General features: G+C 40.4%; 1 protein-coding gene across 1 annotated transcript in view; it reads right to left on the bottom strand.

Annotated features, from left to right (window-relative positions):
• TBC1D9 (TBC1 domain family member 9) overlaps window positions 1-21,038 on the bottom strand; it is a 139,113-nt gene that overhangs the window by 63,966 nt on the left and 54,109 nt on the right. Inside the window, exons 2-3 of the mRNA XM_002745332.7 lie at window positions 17,161-17,271; window positions 2,214-2,332 (exon numbers count right to left, since the gene is read on the bottom strand). Of these exons, the coding sequence (XP_002745378.3) occupies window positions 2,214-2,332; window positions 17,161-17,271 (230 nt within the window). The remainder of the gene's footprint in view (window positions 1-2,213; window positions 2,333-17,160; window positions 17,272-21,038) is intronic.

Below are 21,038 nucleotides of genomic sequence, written 5' to 3'. Positions count from 1 at the left end.
GAGGTATTAAATAAAAAATGCAAAATGCAGAGCAGCATATATATGTGAAACCTTATGTGTAAGGATTAAAGGGAAATAAAAATTCATATATCTGCTTACAAAAAGAAACACAGGAAAGATAAACCAATGATAAATAATGATCAAGTTGATTATGAGAAATTAAGGGAACAAGGTAGCAGGGATGCAGGAAGGAGTAACACTTTTGGACACATATCAACAGTTTCTGTATTCAAAAAAGAAAAAGAAACTAACAATGTTAGGAAGGAGAAAGAACCTAATAGCAAATTGAAACAAATGGGATGAGGAGGGTAAAAGATGAGCCCAGAACGTCTCGTTATACCGCAAATAAGGAAGTGAATTTTTAAAAAAGGAGACTGGCTGGGCACGGTGGCTCAAGCCTGTAAGCCCAGCACTTTGGGAGGTTGAGGCAAGCGGATCACCTGCAGTCAGGAGTTCAAGACCAGACTGGCCAACATGGTGAAACCCTGTCTTTACTAAAAAATACAAAGAAATAGTTGGGCGTGGTGGTGGGCACCAGTAATCTCCGCTACTTGGGAGGCTTAAATCACTTGAATCCAGGAGGCAGAGTTGCAGTGAGCTGAGATCATCCCATTTGTACTCCAGCCTGGGCAACAAGAGTGAAACTCGATCTCAACAAACAAACGAACAAACAAACAAATAAATAGATTAAGACTGTGACAAGAACAAAGGAGGCAATTTGTGGGGGTTCCCTCTAAATCTGGGATAGTGTGAGTACCAAAACAATTAAGTCTAGTAATAAAACACAAACAACTAGAAAATATAGGAATCCAGGAGTCCATATCAACAATCAATAAATAATAAATGGGGTGAAGGCTCTTGCTTATAGTGGAACAATAGTTGACGAATGGTAAATGTCAGAGAGGTCTGAAACTGGATGAGAATTATTTTATAAAAATTACCATCTTGTAAACTATCAAGTAAAGATTGGTTCAGATGAAAAATCATCAATAGATCGATCCTAAATCAAGCGGGAAATTTTGACAAGGAGTAATATATTTGTGTGGCCTGAAAATGTTTTTTTTACAGAAAACTGTTTATTATTTGCAAAGGTAAAATTAGTAACTCTACAGTTACTAATTGGATATAACAACTTGACTGAGTTTATAATGCCAATGAGGGGCAAATGAGTGTTGTGGGCCTCAAGAAATAATACCGTGAGAAGGACACAGGCTCACCTATACAGTATTCCATCCAGGAATGCAACATCTGAATCAATTCACAATATCTGACAAGACACAAAATGAAAACATTCTAGTAAAAAATCAGAATTGTATACTTTAAAAATTTCAGTGTCATAAAAGACAAGGAAAGACTCTGGAAATGTTCCAGACTGGAGGAGACTAAAGATGAAACCTAAATGCAATGTCTTCCTAGATTACACCCCGTACTGGAGTGGGGTGGGGAAGGCTGCAAAGGGCATAAGTGGGCCAGCTAATGAAATTAGAATGTGTATCAAATATTTTAGTACTAATGTGAAACTTACATATAATGTTAAATACTGCAGCTGATAAATATAGTGTTGTTATTTAATAGAGTTTCTTACATGTTCTCATTCACATGTGGGAGCTAAAAAATTTGATCTCAGAGATACAGTAGAATGGTAGATTCCAGAGGCTAGGAAAAGTTGTGAGAGTGGGAGGGGGAAATGAAAAGAGGTGGGTGAATGGTTCAGACTTACAATTAGACAGAAGAAATAAGTTATAATGTTCCATAGCCCACTAAGTGACTATAGATAGCAACAATATATCATCTATTTCAAAGCAGCTAGAAGAGAGAACTTGAAATGTTAGCAACACAGAGAAATAAATATTCCAGATGATGTATACCCCAAATACCTTGACTTGATCATTCCACATTCTATGAAGTAAGAAACATGCACATGTAACCCACAAATATGTAAAATATCATGTATTTATAAAAGAAAAAAAGAATATTTTTCTAAGAATATTTCCTATTCTTAGAAAATACACCCTGAAGTATTCAGGAGAAAATTCCTTTCAAATAGAGAGGAGGGAAACCCACACATGAGAAAGTAAATGGGGTAAAAGGTTAACAGGTGAGTTTGGGTAAAGGGATACAAGTATGTTTTATTCCATTTGTATTTTTACAACATTTCTGTAAATTTGAAATTATTTCCTATTAAAAAGGTATTTTTTCTTTTATCCCATTACCTGTATTTTTCCTCTCACAAATGTGGTGATATCATTCTCATTTTCAAAGATGGAAAGTGTCTGCAAGAGATTTTGCTCAAGCCATTCCCAGTGTTCAGTGATTTCTTTCCTGGAACCACCTGTACAAATGAAAATAACAATAGTACATGTCAGATTTCATGCCAAAGATATTTTTAAAACCAGGCTCACTTTGTCAATATATTCTATACCATCAAAGGAGACCATCGGTCCAAGAGCTCTGCCTTTAAATGCTTTCTCTCCTCCAGAGGACAGACACACACACACACACAAGACATTTAAGGATGTGGAAATGCAAGAGTTAAGTGCTGTGTTATAATCAAGTTTAATGAGGTGAGTGCAGAGGCTTTGAGGACACTGTTTCAGACCAGAAGGCAGCAACATTTCTCAAATTCACTTTTCCGGACTAGAGTTTAGCACATCCCTCCCCTTTCCTCCCTTCTAGAATTTGCACTTTACAGAGTAACATAGATCTTACGATACTAGGTTACAGTTGTTAAGTTGAAACAATATGAGAGCTTTGGTATGCCACTGGAGATCTGATGTAATCACCTCCTATAATGGGTAAAAAATTACTCTCACTCACTTCAATTATGAATGAGATGAGAAAATGGACTATCGCTAGGGAATAGCAGCCTGGCTCTCATTAGCACGGTTGCCTTGAAATGTAATGGGATGAGGTCATCCTTGCAGCCTCAACCAAGTCACCACATTTTGGTCAATAATAAGCAGCATTTCAGATACCTCTTCTGGCCACCTCCAAACTTAAAGAATCAGAGTAGTGATTATATACGCTATGAAAATAACAATAGTACAAAATAACTACTTTGTAGCATATATAATCACTACTCTGTTTCTGCTCACAGCTGCAGGGTATAATAGGTATGCCATCAGGGTATGGGTATAAAGATACTGGACTAAATTCCCCTTAATAATTGCTAATTTTCTTATAGAAAAACAGTTTTTTATAAATTGTCCATATGTCATATATATGTGTGTGTGCCACATATATATCTCTATATAAAATTGTATGCACTGTTCATTCCAGAACTAGTTTGTGATTCCACTGATTCATCCTTCACGATTCTCATTCGATTTCCAAGTTATATTTTAACTGATTTCTTAAAAGTGTGTTTTCTCTGTTCTTTTTTTTTTTTTTTTGAGACGGAGTTTCTCTCTTGTTACCCGGGCTGGAGTGCAATGGCGCAATCTCGGCTCACCACAACCTCCGCCTCCTGGGTTCAGGCAATTCTCCTGCCTCAGCCTCTTGAGTAGCTGGGATTACAGGCACGTGCCACCAAGCCCAGCTAATTTTTGTATTTTTAGTAGAGACAGGGTTTCACCTTGTTGACCAGGATGGTCTCAATCTCTTGACCTTGTGATCCACCCGCCTCGGCCTCCCAAAGTGCTGGGGTTACAGGTGTGAACCACCGCGACCGGCCAAAAGTGTGTTTTCTCTGTTCTTTGTCATCAGTGAGATCTCAGAATCTCACTCTGCTGACAAAGAAAGGAAGACAGGAGACACAATGTATCTGCAATTACACTCAGAACTGTAGAAGCAGAACTAAAATCTCCGAGAGAATGAGAAATGTGTGTGTGTATGTGGGTGAGAGAGAGAGAGAGAGAGAGAATGAGAAATTTCAGATACACTGAGTAAAGGTAAAACAAAACCCACATTTAACTTTCTTGTACTTTAAGACTAAACATCAAAATTGCCTGCAAGGGATGCTTATGAGAAGGATAAAAGGCAGACGTCAGCTAGGTGCAGTGGCTCATGCCTGTAATCCTGGCACTTTGGGAGGCCAACTCGGGAGAATCACTAGAGCCCAGGAGTTCAAGACCAGCCTGAGTAACATGTGGAGACCTGGTCTCTACAAATATAATAAAAAATTTAGTCAGACATAGTGGCGTATGCCTGTAGTCCAGCTACTTGGGAGGTGGAGGTGAGAGGTCCACATGAGCCTAGGAGATTGAGGTTGCAGTGAACCATGATCACACCACTGCACTCCAGCTTTGACAATGACAGAGTGAGACCCTGTCTGCAAACAAACAAACAAACAAACAAACAAACAAACAAACAAACCAGATACCTTAGTGGGGAACAGTCCAATGAAAACACTGAAGAATACATTGCTCTTCTTCCTGGGTATTTTCCACACTTGCTCTTTCGGGGCTATAGGCAACTATGTGTGAAAATAATGTAACTGTTCTACAATGTCATGGTAAGACCTCGAAACAGGACACCCGGGTACCCCTGTTTCTCTGTCACCAGTCAGCTGGGTGACTTTAGACAGGTGCTTAATCTGTCTAAAATTCTGTAAAATTTAGATAAATTAAAAACATGAAACTGGCTGGGCACAGTAGCACACTCCTCTAATCCCTGCGCTTTGGGAGACAGAGGTAGGGGATCACTTGAGGACAGGAGTTTGAGACCAGCTTGGGCAACATGGTGAGATCTTCATCTGTACACAAAATTTAAAAATTAGCTAGGAGTTGTGGCACACACCCATAGTCCTAGCAACTCTGGACGCTGAGGTTGGAGGATAGCTTGAACCCAAGAGTTTGAGGCTGCAGCCATGATGGCACCACTGCACTTCATTCAGCCTGGGCAACAGAATGAGACCCTGTGTGTGTGTTTGTGTGTGTGTATTTGGGAGAGGGGTTGGTGGAGAGGGGAGAGAGAAAAAGAGAGAGAGAGAGAGTCCAACAAAACAACAACAAAAACCTTTACCCATCTCAGAGAAATACTGTGAAAATCACAAGGGGTAATGCCTGTAGATACACTGTGGACAGTAAAAATACTGTTCAAATGCAAAGTACAATGCCTATTTGAAATATTTAGGGAATGAGTCATTATGGAGTTTGAGAGCTTTAAAATACTTCAAACTTAAAAATGTTAAATACTAATTGGAAAATTTTTTCAGACATACAGAGCCCTTCCTTTTCTGTAACCAGGTCACCACCATCACTAGCTGTGACATGCAGCAGACACAGAGCCCTGTGCAGAATAAATGCCAGCCATGAATCCTCCACCCGGCTGTTCCATCTGTGCTTGTGGCACTGTCAGATGAACTGCACCTTATGACAGAAGTACTCCTGGGAACCACAGGACTGCTGAGTTCTGCAGACCCAGGAATCATAATTCACCTCTGTTTTGCCTCTCATCTGTCCCTGCCTACGATGACCACAGATGTGTCTTGTAGAGTCTAACCAGGATAATCTGGCTCTTAACTGGTATCTCACCATGCTCTGCCCTTTACCAAGTTATCACACCAGGTACTTTGCTTTTAGAATTCCATGTAATCCAACACTATTCCTTGGTTGTCATGGATAGAAAAGCCCATCAGCCACAAGACCTATAAGCTTTGCACATGCTGCTTTCAAAACCTTCCCTTCTCCTTCCCTCTGTTCTCCCTCCTTTCCTCCCTCCCTCCTGTCTTCTCCCCTCCCTCCTCTCTTCTCCTCCCTTCGCCTCCTCCCCACACACTCTCTCTTTTTTTTTTTTTTGAGACGAGGTCACCCTCTGTCGCCCAGGCTGGAGTACATTGGCATAATCTTGGCTCACTGAATCCTCAACCTCCTGGGCTCAGGAGATCACCTCAGCCTCCCAAGTCGCTGGGACTACTGATGCATCCCACCATACTAGGTAATTTTTTTTGTATTTTCAGTAGAGACAAGGTTTTGCCATGTTTCCCAGGCTGGTGTGAAACTCCTGGCCTCAAGCAATCCACCAGCCTTGGCCTCCAGAAGTGCTGGGATTACAGGCATGAGCCACCAACTGGCCCAGCCTGTGTGCTTTATGCATAAAGAAAGCATAAAGGTTTCTTTGTGCACACATTTCTATGTGTACATCCCACCATGCATACACCCATAGCAGAAATGGTATATGCCCATGTGAATGCACTCATTCAATAAACATCTACTTGTACCTCCAACCTTCATTGACATATGAAGGTCCACATGGCTAATGTGTCTTTCCCCATCCCATTTCAAATGGTCATCTGAGTAATCTTGCATTGAGGTTCAGGTTTACTATCATTATTTCCCCACCTGTTGCCTCCTCTGCTGTCCCAGGACCTGCTGTCCCATGCTGCCCACTGTCCATCATTTCCATAATCCCTACCATCGACTTCCATGGTTTTCACCACTGGCTCTTTTCTCTACTGCTCACTATGAGGAAGGTAATGCCCACATGCCCATCTTCCTTTACCAGCACTAGCCCCAAACCTATTGCTTCTGCTTGTGCTGTTTTTTGTTCTGTCCTCCATCTCCTGTTCTTCCTCCCATACTTGTCAGTGTCACACGAAAAGGCTGGCCTTTCGGAGTCATCACCAGCCACCCACTGCTCCCACATATAGGAGAGGTAAGTCTCAGGATCTTCAAGACTTTTGGCATGCTCAGTGCTTTGGGGCTGCTTCAGTACTGCCAAAAGAGGTTTTGGAGGTTTCTTCTGGCTACATCCAAGCCTAAGACACAGAGTTTCAGAAGACTGGATTCCATGACTGTAGCAGGGACTCTAAAAGTAAAGGTCCTGGTGTGATGGCCTGGTAAAGGGCAGAGCATGGTGAGAGCACCACTCAAGAGTCAGAAGAACTTTGTGTATTATTCTATGAACTCATTATTATCATATGCTATTTTAGGAGAGAAAAAAGACAAACACCATCAGCAAACAGTAGCTTTAGGAACCAAACTGTGGATTCCTATCTGTACCCAACAGATACTTTCTGGAGAGAATAATGTAAAAGTTTCTTTTAAAATTTATATTTACTGTACAAATGCATCGTATTCTCTGAACACTTTACTAAATGCACAAAGAAACAGTGAGGACAGGTGTTCCAGCTCCAGGTTCTGGTCACTAAAAGTATGAGGATACCTAGAGCCAAGACTGGATTCGCCACCACCATCCGAAGATGCCAATCTGGTAGAAAATACTTCTGGAAGCAGGTGGCCACTTCTGTCCATTTTTCACCCCAGAAAAACAGGGCCCAAGTTACCTCTCAGAGATAACAGAGCAAATGCCGCTTTTTTTTCTGGACTACTCCTTAGAAACCAGTGAGACTCCAAAGGAAACATGTTTGAATCACCCATGTTCCTTATAAATGGCTCTTCCATTTCTCAAGTAAGTACAAGTGCTGCAATAATTCAAGTCTTAGAACTTGTTGTTTAAAGTGAGATAATAGGAAGCTCTTTTGTCATGACTGACAAGGAACTGATCTATTTACCCATCAGCTAGAACAAACTGTGTTAGGACACTCAAAAGAGAAATGAAGGGCGTGGCTGTCGATTTTTTGGAAAGGCCCCATTTCCAGAGATGCAGCAGGAAAAACAAGCTGACCTGACTGTGTAATCAGCTGGAATAACAAAAAGCCCTCACATTGGGTATGAGAATCCTTCAGGAAATGCAAGTCAAAGCATTCTGCTGTGGCTAAGAACTAGATCAACACTTGATAGGCTTAAGTTTATTTGACATTGATTTCTAAAAAATAAGAATCTTTACCATTTAGAGCAGTTTTTTTAGGGTAATGGCCAGAGGCCCTAAATATATACCTGGGCAAGTTTTTTAATGCTATCTGCGATGATGTAAAATAAGAAATTATCCTAGTCTAATTATTCATCTAGTTTGAAATCTAAAAGTCTTGAAGTCTACTTGAAACAAATAGAATCATTTTGGGGGGTCCACCTTATATCACATCTGGCCTCTGAGGATTAAGAACAAAGGTTTGGGCCGGGCTCGGTGGCTCATGCCTATAATCCCAGCACTTTGGGAGGCCAAGGCGGGTGGATCACGAGGTCAAGAGATGGAGACCATCCTGGTCAACATGGTGAAACCCCGTCTCTACTAAAAATACAAAAAATTAGCTGGGCATGGTGGCACATGCCTGTAATCCCAGCTACTCCGGAAGCCGAGGCAGGAGAATTGCCAGAACCCAGGAGGCGGAGGTTGTGGTGAGCCGAGATCGCACCATTGCACTGCAGCCTGGGTAACAAGAGCGAAACTCTGTCTGAATTAAAAAAAAAAAAAAAAAAGAAAAGAACAAAGGTTTAAGCTCCATTGGTAGATATTTGGCAGATATTTCTTTTGTGATACATGATTCCTAATACATTTTTTTTTCTTTTTACCTCCTAGGAATAATAATATATTCTGTTTCTGGGACTGCAGAACTTAAGAAAAACCTGTATTGCAGAATAACTAAAATGTAAATTCTCATTGATCATAAGTGTATGTACGCACATGTGTAAGTACATTTGTATGTGCATACATAAATAAAAACCAATCATCACATAGCAGAAAACAAAACAAAACAAAAACCCAATAAGCCTCCAAGGGATTAAAAAAGCAACTGACCTAGTATTTTCAGATTCAGAGCAGGCTATGTGGATCACTGAGCTCACATGAATAGCACTTGAAGCTAATTAAATAAAGAGAACCAAGTGAAGAAATCATCTGTATTATGGCCTTATCCAATATAATCTTAGTCACAAAGATGATAATTTTGAAGTTTCCACACCAAATGAAGGCAAGAGTACTACTCTGCATGCTGGAGTAATCATTTAATCTGTCCCTGTATTTACCAAGCCACCCTTGTACTTTCTACACCCAGAAAAATTACAAACTTATAGTCAGAGAGGGCAAAAGACAAAACTCAAAAATAACATGGTGATTTAAAACATTTTTAGAAACAGAAATACACTTTTTCAAAATCCATATCTAACTCAAGTTATAATCAGGTTAAATAAGATGATAATAATAATGCCCTCTATTATTTGTGCTCACCAAGAGTAGGCATCATGTCAAACAGGCCAGGCACAGTGACTCACACCTGTAATCCCAGCACTTTGAGAAGCCAAGGCAGGAGAATCACTTGAGCCTAACAGTTCGAGACCAGCCTGGGCAACATGATGAAAACCTATCTTTACAAAAATTGGCAGGGTGTGATGGTGTGTGCCTGTAGTCCTAGCTACTCAGGAGGCTGAGGGAGGGGGTCACCTGAGACTGAGGAGATCAAGGCTGCAGTGCGCTGTGATCGTGCCACAGCATTTAAGCCAGGGTGACCAGAGTGAGACCCTGTTTCAAAACAAACAACAACAACAAACAGTCAAACATTTCCAGATTTTTCTGGCTCTAAAGCCTACACTCTTTTTAAAAAAAAAATAATTTTTCATTTATTTATTTATTTTAGCAGAGACAGTCTCACTGTGTTGCCCAGTCTGGTCTTGAACACCTGGGGTCAAGTGATCTTCCCAAAAGTGCTGGGATTACAGGCATGAGCCACCGTCCACATCCAAAGCCCACACTCTTAATTGCTACACTTTGCTGCCTTCTAACATTTTTTACAAGTGAGTATGAATAAAGGTTAAATTACCTGAAATAATTAGAAAGCTGGTTATCAGTGAGGCAATATTACTTAATGCCTCAGACCATGTCAAAAAAGTACACCTGGTTTCAAACTTCTACAATGCCACATACTAACTCTGGGGCAATGGGTCAGTTACTTTAACCTCTTTGTGCTTCAGAGTTCTTGTAACATGTAGGGAACAACACTTAACACATTGGTTTGTGCTAGAGATTAAGTCGGATAACATATGTGAAGTCCTTAGCATAGGCCTAGAACTCAGAAATCACCAAACAGTTACTTTTGGAATTATCATAAGCAGCTGAACACAAATACCTCATCTTGAAATGGGATTCAGAAAATATTTCTAACTTCTGATGTCAAGTAAAGAAACTAGCTGCTTACCTATTGCTTGACTAACATACATTTAGCACAAAAACCTCTGAGGCCCTGGCACCATTATGTTTGATTGCAAGGGATACATATTATATGCCTAGACCTCCTTGTGTAACTATTATAAGACTCTGACATAACTGCTTATAATCTCTTATGGGTCATAATAATATGCTCAAAAAGCTTTATAATCACTTTAAGAAAAGAGAGCCCCAGATAACTCACACAGCCTTGGCAGTAAGAATCAGTAGTTAACATCCTTATTTTACTGGATAGTGGGAACATAAATGTCTGTTTCTGGAGGGCAGTCAGGTTAGAGATAGTAATTATATGCATATCTTTTTTTTTTTTACTTTTTAATTTTTGGCATTTTAATTATCTGCATATTTTTTGACTCAACATATCTATTTCCATAAATTTATACTAAGGTGATAATTAAGAGAATGTGCAAAGATTTTATTAGGAGAATATTCACTAAGATGGTTCAAAATGCAGTAACATATCGGGAAAAGCCCCTAGATTTCCAATAATAATATACAGAGAGTAGCTAATTTGTTACATTCGCATAAAGTATCAATTTATTAAAATTGATGGGCCAGGTACAGTGGCTCACGCCTGTAATCCTAGCACTTCGGGAGGCTGAGGTGGATGGATCATTGAGGTCAGGTGGTTTCAAACCACTCTGGACAACATGATAAAACCTCATCTCTACTAAAAATATAAAAATTAGCCAGGAATGGTGGCATGCACCTGTAGTCCCAGCTATTCGGGTGGGTGAGGCAGGAGAATCACTTGAAGCTGGGAGACAGAGGTTGCAGTGGGCTGAGATTGTGCCATTGCACTCAATCCCAGGCAACAGAGTAAGACCCTGTCTCAAAAAAAAAAAAAAGAAAATTGATGGTTCATGGTATAGAAATACAGTTTATTGATATCAAAAGTATTTTCAATGTATTATTTTCCATTTTTATTTGCATTCAAATGTAGATATGATAAATAAATATATATACTGTAAATCTATAGTATATACATAGTATATATTATATACCTATATATTTATATATATAGGTACATATATAGGTATATAAAGTATATTGGAGATTTTTTTAAAGTCTATGAAGTGATGATTTGTGAGGTGATATTTTGTTTTTTCTTTTTTGTTTTATGTATCTATATTTTCTAATTTTTGCAATAAACATGTATTGCTTGAAGAAAAAAGGAGGAAGTTTTGTTTGTTTGCTTTCTTAACCCACTGTATTCTTAAGGATATGAGTATAGTCCTTACGTTAACACAGACCAAGAAAGAATTATAAAAATGCCTATCAACTTTCACATTACATCTTCCTCATGTGAAAGGCAATTAAATTACCCAACATTTTCCTTATCAACAGTAGAGAATAAGAGCAGAACCAATTAGTAATCTTTAATTAAACACTGGGTCTTACCAGCCGCTAACTAAAAGAATGCTTACTCATAAAAGCCAGCATGGGGCCACTTAAGTCCTGGGATAGGAGTGGGGAGGCCTGAGAATTGGTCTGGCGCCACATAACTAACTATAACCAGGAATGTGAACTGGACAATTCACCTTCCCTCTGCATCCTACTACAATAAGAGGGGCAGGCAAGACAATGGCTGATGTATCTTTTATTTCTGAAACACAATGACCATCTAGGCCCAGATGACATTCTGGAATGGTAAAGAAAAGGGAAACTAAATTAATACACATCCAAATCAAGGCACTGTTCAGCGCTGTTATCAGTGAGCTGTCTGCCAAACATATCCCCTCCACGCTTTCCTTTACTAGCCCTTTTTGAAGGTCAGATGCATCCAGAGGGAACTGCCAGCAGCTCCTTCTGTATCTGTGTTTCTAATTCTCCTGAGCTGTCTCAGAACTCCTTTCTTTAGATCACATCCTTGGAATTACTTGTATTCCTATGTGTCCATATTCCCATGGAGACCACATAACCAACCCTTCTTACCACTGGAAGCTTCTAGTCCTTATAATAAGGAGAAAGCCATATCCAAAACAAGAGCTGTTGAGGGCATATCTGCACCTATTTAGTTCTCTAATGTGAGTCCCAGGTGCAAAACAGTCAATTCACTGATAAACCATGAGACACAGAATTGTCATAGTAATGGTATAACAGCTCAACAAAACTGGCTAGATAAAAGGTAGAATTTACTGTGCAAACCACTAAGTAAAATGCCCTCTCTGTAGGCTAGAATTGCTGACATAATGGCATATCAGTCAAAAAGAACAAAAACGCATTTTGGGTACTAGTGAAATGAAATGGTCATTGTTTAGGAAAGTTTTTTGGCTTCCTTTCCCAATTAAAGTTCTCCATGTCAAGGAAATGTAAACGATCAACTTCTTCAGACCAGTCTGAATAGACTAACAGAAGATTTTAAAAAGGCACATGAAAATAATGTCTCATCAAATACCTCTTGCTACCTCTACCTCAGGGCCAGATGATTATTATAGTGCCAGTAAGATGGTCCAAATGTGGCTCAAGACTAAGGCAAATCATACAGCTGGGATTTACCAGTAACACTAACTACTGGTCTATGTGGTCTATGTTGACATTGGTGGCAGATGCTCCCTTTAATTCAATTTATGCTTATTAAAGATTTACAAGACACATGACAAGATCAAGGTTTATACAAAAAGGTTTTATGATCCCATGGATTTACAAGGCAGTGCATTGGACTCACTCAATTATCTTCAGAAGTTACTTTTATAGCAATATTTCATAAAATCCTAGTAAATTAAAAGCTTTTAATATATTTTCCTACCCCATACTGGCTTTGTAGTTTATGAAAAGTAACATTAAATTTACAAAAAATAGGGTATAGATATATTTTTTAAAACTTCTTAAGAAAGTGGCTTCTGCTCTTAAAATCTTATCATGAAAGGACAGTAATTTGGATTTTAAATGGAAATTGATAAGAAAGAATTAATAAGTAGTCATGTGTGGTGGCTAACCCCTGTAATCCCAGCACTTTGGGAAGCTGAGGAAGGCAGATGGCTTCCGCCCAGAAGTTTCAGATCAACCTGGGCAACATAGCAAGACCCTGTCTCTTAAAAAAAAATGATTATCCTGGCATGGTGGTGTGTGCCTGTAGGCTGTTACTTGGAAGGCTGAGGTGGGAGGATCACGTGAGCCTGGGAGGCAAAGGTTGCAGTGAGCTGAGATCATGCCGCTGCACTCCATCCTGGTCAACAGAGTAAAACCCTGTCTCAAAACAAAACAAAACAAAACAAAATGTAACAAAACACAACAACAACAACAAAAAAACAATTAATGGCCAAATGTGACTTTCACAAGAGTTGTTAATTCCTTTTGTGTAGCCTGCCATAAGGAAATTCTGAAGCTATCTCTATGGGTAATCAATATATACAAAAACTAAAACCATTATGGGTTTATTACAATGAAATCATGCAGCTATGACAGGTATTACTTACTGGGAAAAGAAAATTACATGTCTCCTTAGACAATAAATGATGCCACCAGCATTTACAGCCCAGTGTTCCTTAGCCTTGGCTCAGCAAATAATTCAGGAATAACTCAGCTTTGCAACACCCAATTCTATACCATAGGAGTATTCATAGGAAGATCCGTTTCACAGCAATAGCACCGCAAAGCCCCAGAATCAGACTGAAGAATAGTAACATCAAGCAATGACATTATAAATGTCAATGACAACAAAGGTGATGGCTCAGGGGCAGAAGAAAAGTCACAGGAGACACAAACCAGTTCCTTACATCATCAGAAGTTGAGGTGGGAAGTCCAGGTGCCTGGAGGGCTGTAAGAGATCTGAGGGCTCTGAAGACCTCCTGCCTGCAAAGGATCTCACAGGCAGCTGGGCACCATGGAGGGATTGCTGGAAAGTGAGCGAGAAGGAGGCAGCGGCATCCTTTCCACACTCTCATTGGGTAGAGGGGTTTGATGGCTCTCCCTGACTTTTAACTTCTTTCTTTCTAGTTCTTTATTTGCTGGCTATGAAAGACTATTCTAGATTGTTTACTAACTAAAGGTGATGCTTTCCCAATCAACTACTGCAGGCCAGATAGTACTTTCCCTTCTATGGGCTGCCTCTGTGGTGAGAAACCGTACAGAGAAGACTGGAGCAGTGTCTTCTAGGAACCTGGGTTACACTGGTAAGTCTGTCCAGGTCAGAGTTCCAGCTTCCTCTTTGTTGAAATTCACTTGGGGTGGTGGGCAAAATATTACAGAAAATACTTAGGGAAAGTTACAGACTATAGTCTCAAACCTTGCAGAAGGCCAAAAGGTTTCATTGGGGCCAGCCAGTCCAATGGCGTAGGAAAGAGATAGAGATGATCAAAGGCCTTACCCTGCATCCCTTTGTCTCTACTGTGTTTAGTCTTGTAAACTTTGTGCTGTATAGCCCTCTCCAGGAAAGATCAAAGGGGAATTACCTGTTAATAGTGTTTACTCTGGGCCCAAACATAAACCTTTTATCTTTTGTATAACCACTCTTTTAACCATGTTAGTTATCCACAAGTGTGTTAACTGAGAACCTCTGTTGTAAAATCGAGGGAATAAATGTGTGGATGAACAGAGTCTAGGTTGATTGGTTGCATTTTACTCTCTGAAAGTATTCAATGGCCATCCCTCACCCACTTGTATGACTGTAATGGTGTGAGAGTGCATTCATTCATCCACCGTTGAGTCAGGGTCTGCAGGCCAGACATCTCACCTCTTCCTTAATCCTTTATCACCCTTTGCTTCTACATGGGTTTTCCCACTGCCCTAAACCCTGAAGCCATGCCTTCATTCATGGGATATGTAAACAGTGGTTATAGTCAACTGTCTCTCATTGGACTGTTTGCATCTTAGAGTACATTTAAAAAGACATAATTACAATGTTAGAATTTCAGGTCCTACTAAATCCTTGAGGGAGAATTACCCAGGCACCGGAGATTACCAGCAGCCTGAAATCATACCTAGATAACCTCCTGTATTTCTGCAGGAGGCCAGCCTATATTCCTCTGCTTAGCTGGGTACCCAGAAATCAAATGGAACTGTAAGACACTGGTTCACAGTGGGCTATAATTGACTGTTTACTTGTATCCTCACTAGACTGTATGTTTCTCAACAGCAGAGACCAAATATAATTGTCTTTATATTTTTAGATCCCAGCACAGCACTTCCTACCAAGTAAAGATCAAGTTTAAAAATGAAGTCAACTGAAAAAGCTGGAACAATTTGAGTGAAGAATTATAACCCAGAAGATGAAATAAATAGGCATGAGTCTATAGTGACATAAATAATTAAATAAATGAGGGAGAAGAGATAAATTGTGCAAAAGAATACCCAATAAATTATGTAGATATTCTACCCCAAAGGAGAGAGAGAAAAATCCCTGCTCCTTAAGTATGGTCTGCACATAGTGATTTCCTTCCAAAGAGAATAGTTTGGAAAGGGAAGAACAGAGTAACTTACAGTAGAGAAACCTGAAAAACACTGTATCAGGCAGGTGATCAAGGATGCCCACCGTCACAAATCATGTTGATAAAATGTACACTTGGCATTGTGAAACGAAATGGGACTTTATCTCTGTGATCTTTCTCACAAAAATCTACTACCCCGTCTAATCATGAGAAAAATATCAAAAAAATTCCAACTGAGAAGCATGCTAAAATATACTGGATCAGTGTCTTTTAAAACTGTTAAGATCATCCAAGACCAGGAAAATCTGAGAAACTTCCACAACCAGGAGGAGCCTAACGGGATAGGACTGACTAACTATAATGTTATACCAGATGGGATACTGAAACAGAAAAAGAAAATCAGGGAAATCTAAACAAACAATGGACTTTACTTACCAATAATGTATCAATACTGATTCACTAACTATAACAAACATACCATACTAAGATGTTAATAATAGCAGAAACTCTGCAATGGGAGGTGACATATATGAGAATTCTCTGAACAATCTGCTCAACTTTCCTGTGAATCAAGTAGAGGCAAAATAATAATAATAGTTTAAAAAAGCATTTCCATAGTACCCTTGCTTTTCTTGTGGTTATTTTAAAAGCCACATGCAAACAAAAACTTGGCCATTTAAAGCCAGTCACAGTGGCTCATGTTTGCAATCCCTGCACTTTGGGAGGCCAAAGCAGGAGACTCACCTGAGCCCAGGAGTTCATGACCAGGCTGGGCAACACAAGGAAACACCATCTCCAGAAAATCCCAGCACTTTAGGAGGCTGAGGTGGGCAGATCACCTAAAGTCAGGAGTTCAAGACCATCCTGACCAACATGGTGAAACACTGTCTCTACTAAAAATACAAAAATTGGCCAGGCGTGGTGGTGCATGCCTATAATCCTAGCTACTTGGGAGGCTGAGGCAGGAGAATCACTTGAACCCAGGAGGTGGAGGTTGCAGTGAGCTGAGATCACGCCACTGCACTCCACCCTGGGAAACAGAGCAAGACTCCATTTCAGAAAAAAACAAAACAAAACACAAAACTTGGCCATTTGGGACTAGAAATTCTTGTAGAGATCCAATAAAAGCAGATTAAAAAAAATTTTTAAGACTAGTCAAATGCAGTAGTGAGAAGTAGGGAAACAGTAGAAAAGGAGTTCTACCTGCAATGACTGTGATCAATGGAGATAGTTCATGACCTTCGGACCAGCCAAAGCAAGACTGTTCACTACTATTTTCAGCACAGCACAGCACTACTGATTACCATCAGGAGAAATAAACAATCCCTACTCACTATGAAGTGTCCTGTGCTAGGATATACCAAACAGTACTTAGTATACCCAAGTATTCCACACATCCCTCTTCATTTCCCAGCGTCCTCTGCAGTGAGATTGGGCCCATGTGACTGGTCTTGGCCAACTAAGTGTGAGTGGAATGGAAGGTGGAGTGTGCCACTTCCGGGCCAAGGAAGTTAAACACCAATGTGCTCCACCCTTGCACTCTTCCTTTGGATGCTGACCTCAGAGCCCTTGTGTTCCAGAGTTTTACTACACATGGAGGAGGCCATGTGATCCCAACATGACTCTACCAGAGTGAGAAAGAAATTTTCATTGTGTTAAGCCAATGAGACTTTGGGTTCATGTGCTGAAATGGCTAATGTTAATTACCCTAAAATACCAGTAATTGCATTCAGCAAGTACACACTCCTTTCCTTCTGATAAAAAGTTGTTAACCCAGAATGCGGTTACTTACCACAGGCAATGGTCCAGTAGACTAGGGAGTCTGGAGTCTGGTACAGGATCCGGTAAGGAGCCACCCGGGCACTGGAGTCCAACACAACATCAAGGGTACCCACCAGCAGGCCTGAGGGTGGAAAATGGGGAGAAACAGGTAAGAACTGTCTCAGTATTTTTCCAAATTCCCAGAGGCAGCATGAACACAGCCCTTCTGTGAGATCTCCGAACAGTCCCATCTCCCATTGCACCACATCTTGACAAAATTTCATTTTGGGATGATGCTGGCCCTACACAAGTTGTGCAACTTGACAAGGTCATCAGAACCAGTCATATCTATCTGATTCAGTCTGCCTGGCTGCCCTACATGTTATTTTAACCTGTCCCACTTTCCATTTATGTTTAAAAAATTAGTACAATTCAGCTCAGCAAACACTAATTAAATTCCTACTGTGTGCAGGACAAACTCTGTGGGCACAAAACTGAGTAAGACAGCATCCCCAGGGCATTTATCATCAAGTAGAAAAGAATGTCGGGCAGTGCTTTGGCACTGTGTTTCAGAGTGAGCTCGGGCCGGAAAACAGAGGGATCTTCCCATTTCAACAGCAGAGGCCTCTGCCATTTGTGACATCAGTCACGATACCCAGGGCAAACCGGAGCCTGGTCTATGCTAAGAAGTGATGCAGGAATAAGGCTGAGCAACAGGGCCTGCATTTTTAGCACAAAGTTTAGTTCTTTGGTAGCACAGAGTTTAGTTCTTTGAGTCAAGAACCCTAGTGATCCACTTATCCAGGGTTGACCAGGCCCTCGTGAAGAGTTGTTCACATCATCCAAGTCTAGACAAGCCTGACCGTTCAGCAAATGAGTTTAGCAATTTATTTGTAAGAAATACATATGCCCAGTACACCAATGCTTACCTAAGAACAGGCTGTACCTTCTCTTTCTAGGAGGAAAATTGACACACAAAAAAAAGGAAATTAAGAGCAGAAGTCAGCTTAGTGAGCAAAGGTGGAGCAAAGTCTGCCCATATGACCTGGCTAAGGCACTCCAGCCGTGCAGAGGACCCACAGCCCTGTTTCTCACTCAGCAACCCCTTTTCAATGTTCCCAGACAACTTGTCAGGTATGATGGTGACAATACAAGGATTCTGACAGCTTCAAACTGGAAGCCTGTAATCAGTGCAAATTTCTCTTTTAACCACACTGAAGTGATGAGACACCAAACACTTTCTACAGTATTCTGAAATAACAGGTAGTACACACATTCTCCAGGGTATAATATCCTAGATCCCTTAATTGGAAGGATGACTCCAAAAGATTCCCATAATGAATATGCCCATAATTACTCTAGAGCTACATGGAACCCAGTATAGAGCAGGGCTTGTACTCAGAAGGACCTATTGGGAGCTCAGACCAGTTGACAATCTCAGGCCAAGACACTTTATTTCCCAAGTCTCATTTTTCTCAGTTGCCAATTGGAGACACTATTACTACCACAGGATTGTTTTTGAAGACTGACGGTAACAGGACTTAGGGGTAATAGGCTGTTTGGAATGAGGGATTAGGCCACCTGAAAAGAACTGCTAATATACTCTTTCATTTAATTTCACTTTTATTTAGATTGCATGTTTATAGAGGATGACTTTGGGATGGAACTAACGGTAGTTGAAGTTGGGAGATGGAGGCTGAAGGCCCCCAGCCTCCCTTGCTCTGCAACTGTTGAAACTACTGAAAGTGTCAAAGTTCAGTGCCATATCGCAGGCTTTTCCTGTTCTGCTGAATCGGAGCCACAGATTCTGAAAATATTACCACCAGTACCTCTTGTTGTGTTATTTTATAATAACGTCTTGAGGCTTGGTTTTGGCCATACCAAATAAGACCTTGATATGCATAATGCCACTGAAATTCACTTCCCTCTGCTCTGGCATCCTGGTGTCATGGAAGGAGCTGTGTCGTAGTCAAGTCATGTTCAGAAGGGCTCAATTCTGGCTCGGACTCTGTTCTAAGCAGTTCTGTGGAGTGGGACAGGCCATTTAACTTCTCATTGCTTTGATTTCCTCAGTTGTAAAGTGGTCATAGTAGCCCTTGCCTTCCTGAACTAGGGTTATTAATCAAGAAGCCTAAGTAAGGTAAACCATGCAGAAGTCCTACAGGTGTCCTTGGTCTTTGTCCAACAGCAAACAATCCATTTAGATTCACTCCAAACCATGGTGACCATTAGCTGACCTGAACATAGCAGGAAAAAAAAAAAAAAATTTTTTTTTTGCTAAAGTAGAAGTTAACTCATTAGCTTTGGTCTGTATGAATATGTTAAAAATAAGCTGGGCACAGTGGCTCATATCTGTATGAACTTTGGGAGGCTGAGGTGAGCGGATTACCTGAGATCAGGAGTTCAAGCCCAGCCTGGCCAACGTGGTGAAATCCCATCACTACTAAAATACAAAAATTAGCCAGGCATGATGGCGGGTGCCTGTAATCCCAGCTACTCAGGAGGCTGAGACAGGAGAATCACTTGCATCCAGAAGATGGTGGTTGCAGTAAGCCAAGATTGTGCCACTGCACTCCAGCCTGGGAGGCTAAGCAAGACTCCATCTCAAGAAATAATAAATAAATAAAGACTGCAAAGTCTTTTAAGAGGTTAGTTTTCAAAACAATATCACACACATATGCATTTTTGTTTGCTTTACTGCGACTTGGATTTACTACGGAGACCTCTAATTTCTTAAACGCCTTTTCAGTTATCTACAGAGGAAAAACAGAAAATAGTGAAATAGTGCTAGCTGAGAACACTAAATTTCCTTCTATGTTAACTAGACACAGAAATGCATCACTCATAATTGAGTGTAATATCTTTTACATCTTGAGTCAATATAAGAAATAAAATGCTGAAATTGCAAGTGTCATATATGTTGGTTCTAAGGCATACGGACTTTACTCTGGGTTTAGAAGTTTGCAATCAAGAATCAGTCTGTCAGCTGGGCGCGGTGGCTCAAACCTGTAATCCAGCACTTTGGGAGGCTGGGGCAGGCAGATCATTTGTGGCCACAAGTTCAAGACCAGCCTGGCCAACATGATGAAACCCCTTCTCTATTAAAAATACAAAAAAAAAAAAAAAAAGGTGGCACAGCAGTGGTGCACACCTGTAATCCCAGCTTCTTGGGAGGCTGAGGCAGAATTGCTTGAACCTGGAAGGTGGAGGTTGCAGTGAGCCGATATCATGCCACTATACTCCAGCCTGGGCAACAGAGCAAGACTATCTTAAATAAATAAATAAATAAATAAATAAATAAATAAATAAATATCAGCCTATGTGGTTTAATAAGCCTCTGAGTGTCATCATAGACCAAGACTCTTCCAAGGGCAAGCATAATTCACTGGGCAGGGCAGAGCACAGGACAGGGTCAGCCTTGGTTCTGGAATGCTTCAATCCTGGCTCTGCCGCTTCCTCCTAGAGCCTCAGTTTCATCATCCTTAATGGTTCACTGAACTTTTGTCCTCTGTAACACAAAAGAGGGAAGACCTCTGAAAAGGTACAACCCAATCCACCTATTTTAATCACCACAATGTTCCCAATTAAAATCCAACTCCAACATAAACTATTCTAATCAATAAAACTTCTGGTGTCAATCAGAGATAAAGAAAACCAAGTTTCTTAAAGTAGGGCCCCCTGAAGTGAGGGTTTCTGATTAGATGCTAGTTCACTAACCCTACCTATGCAGTCACAACTGGCTCTGACAACTTCCACTAAGACTTGGATGAAAACCAACAGATACACATGTACTTAGCATAAGTACATGCTGAAATATTTTCAAGTAAATTATAGAAAGTATAATATCTGGATATTCACATGAGGTGCATTTAAATGAGAGAATTTCTGTGAAAATTCCCTGAACATTGA

This window comes from Callithrix jacchus, chromosome 3 (genome assembly GCF_049354715.1).
Source record: "Callithrix jacchus isolate 240 chromosome 3, calJac240_pri, whole genome shotgun sequence".
Taxonomy (NCBI): Eukaryota; Metazoa; Chordata; class Mammalia; order Primates; family Cebidae; genus Callithrix; species Callithrix jacchus.
Note: the sequence above shows the minus strand (reverse complement) of the source record. Positions and strands in the feature narration are given on the sequence as shown.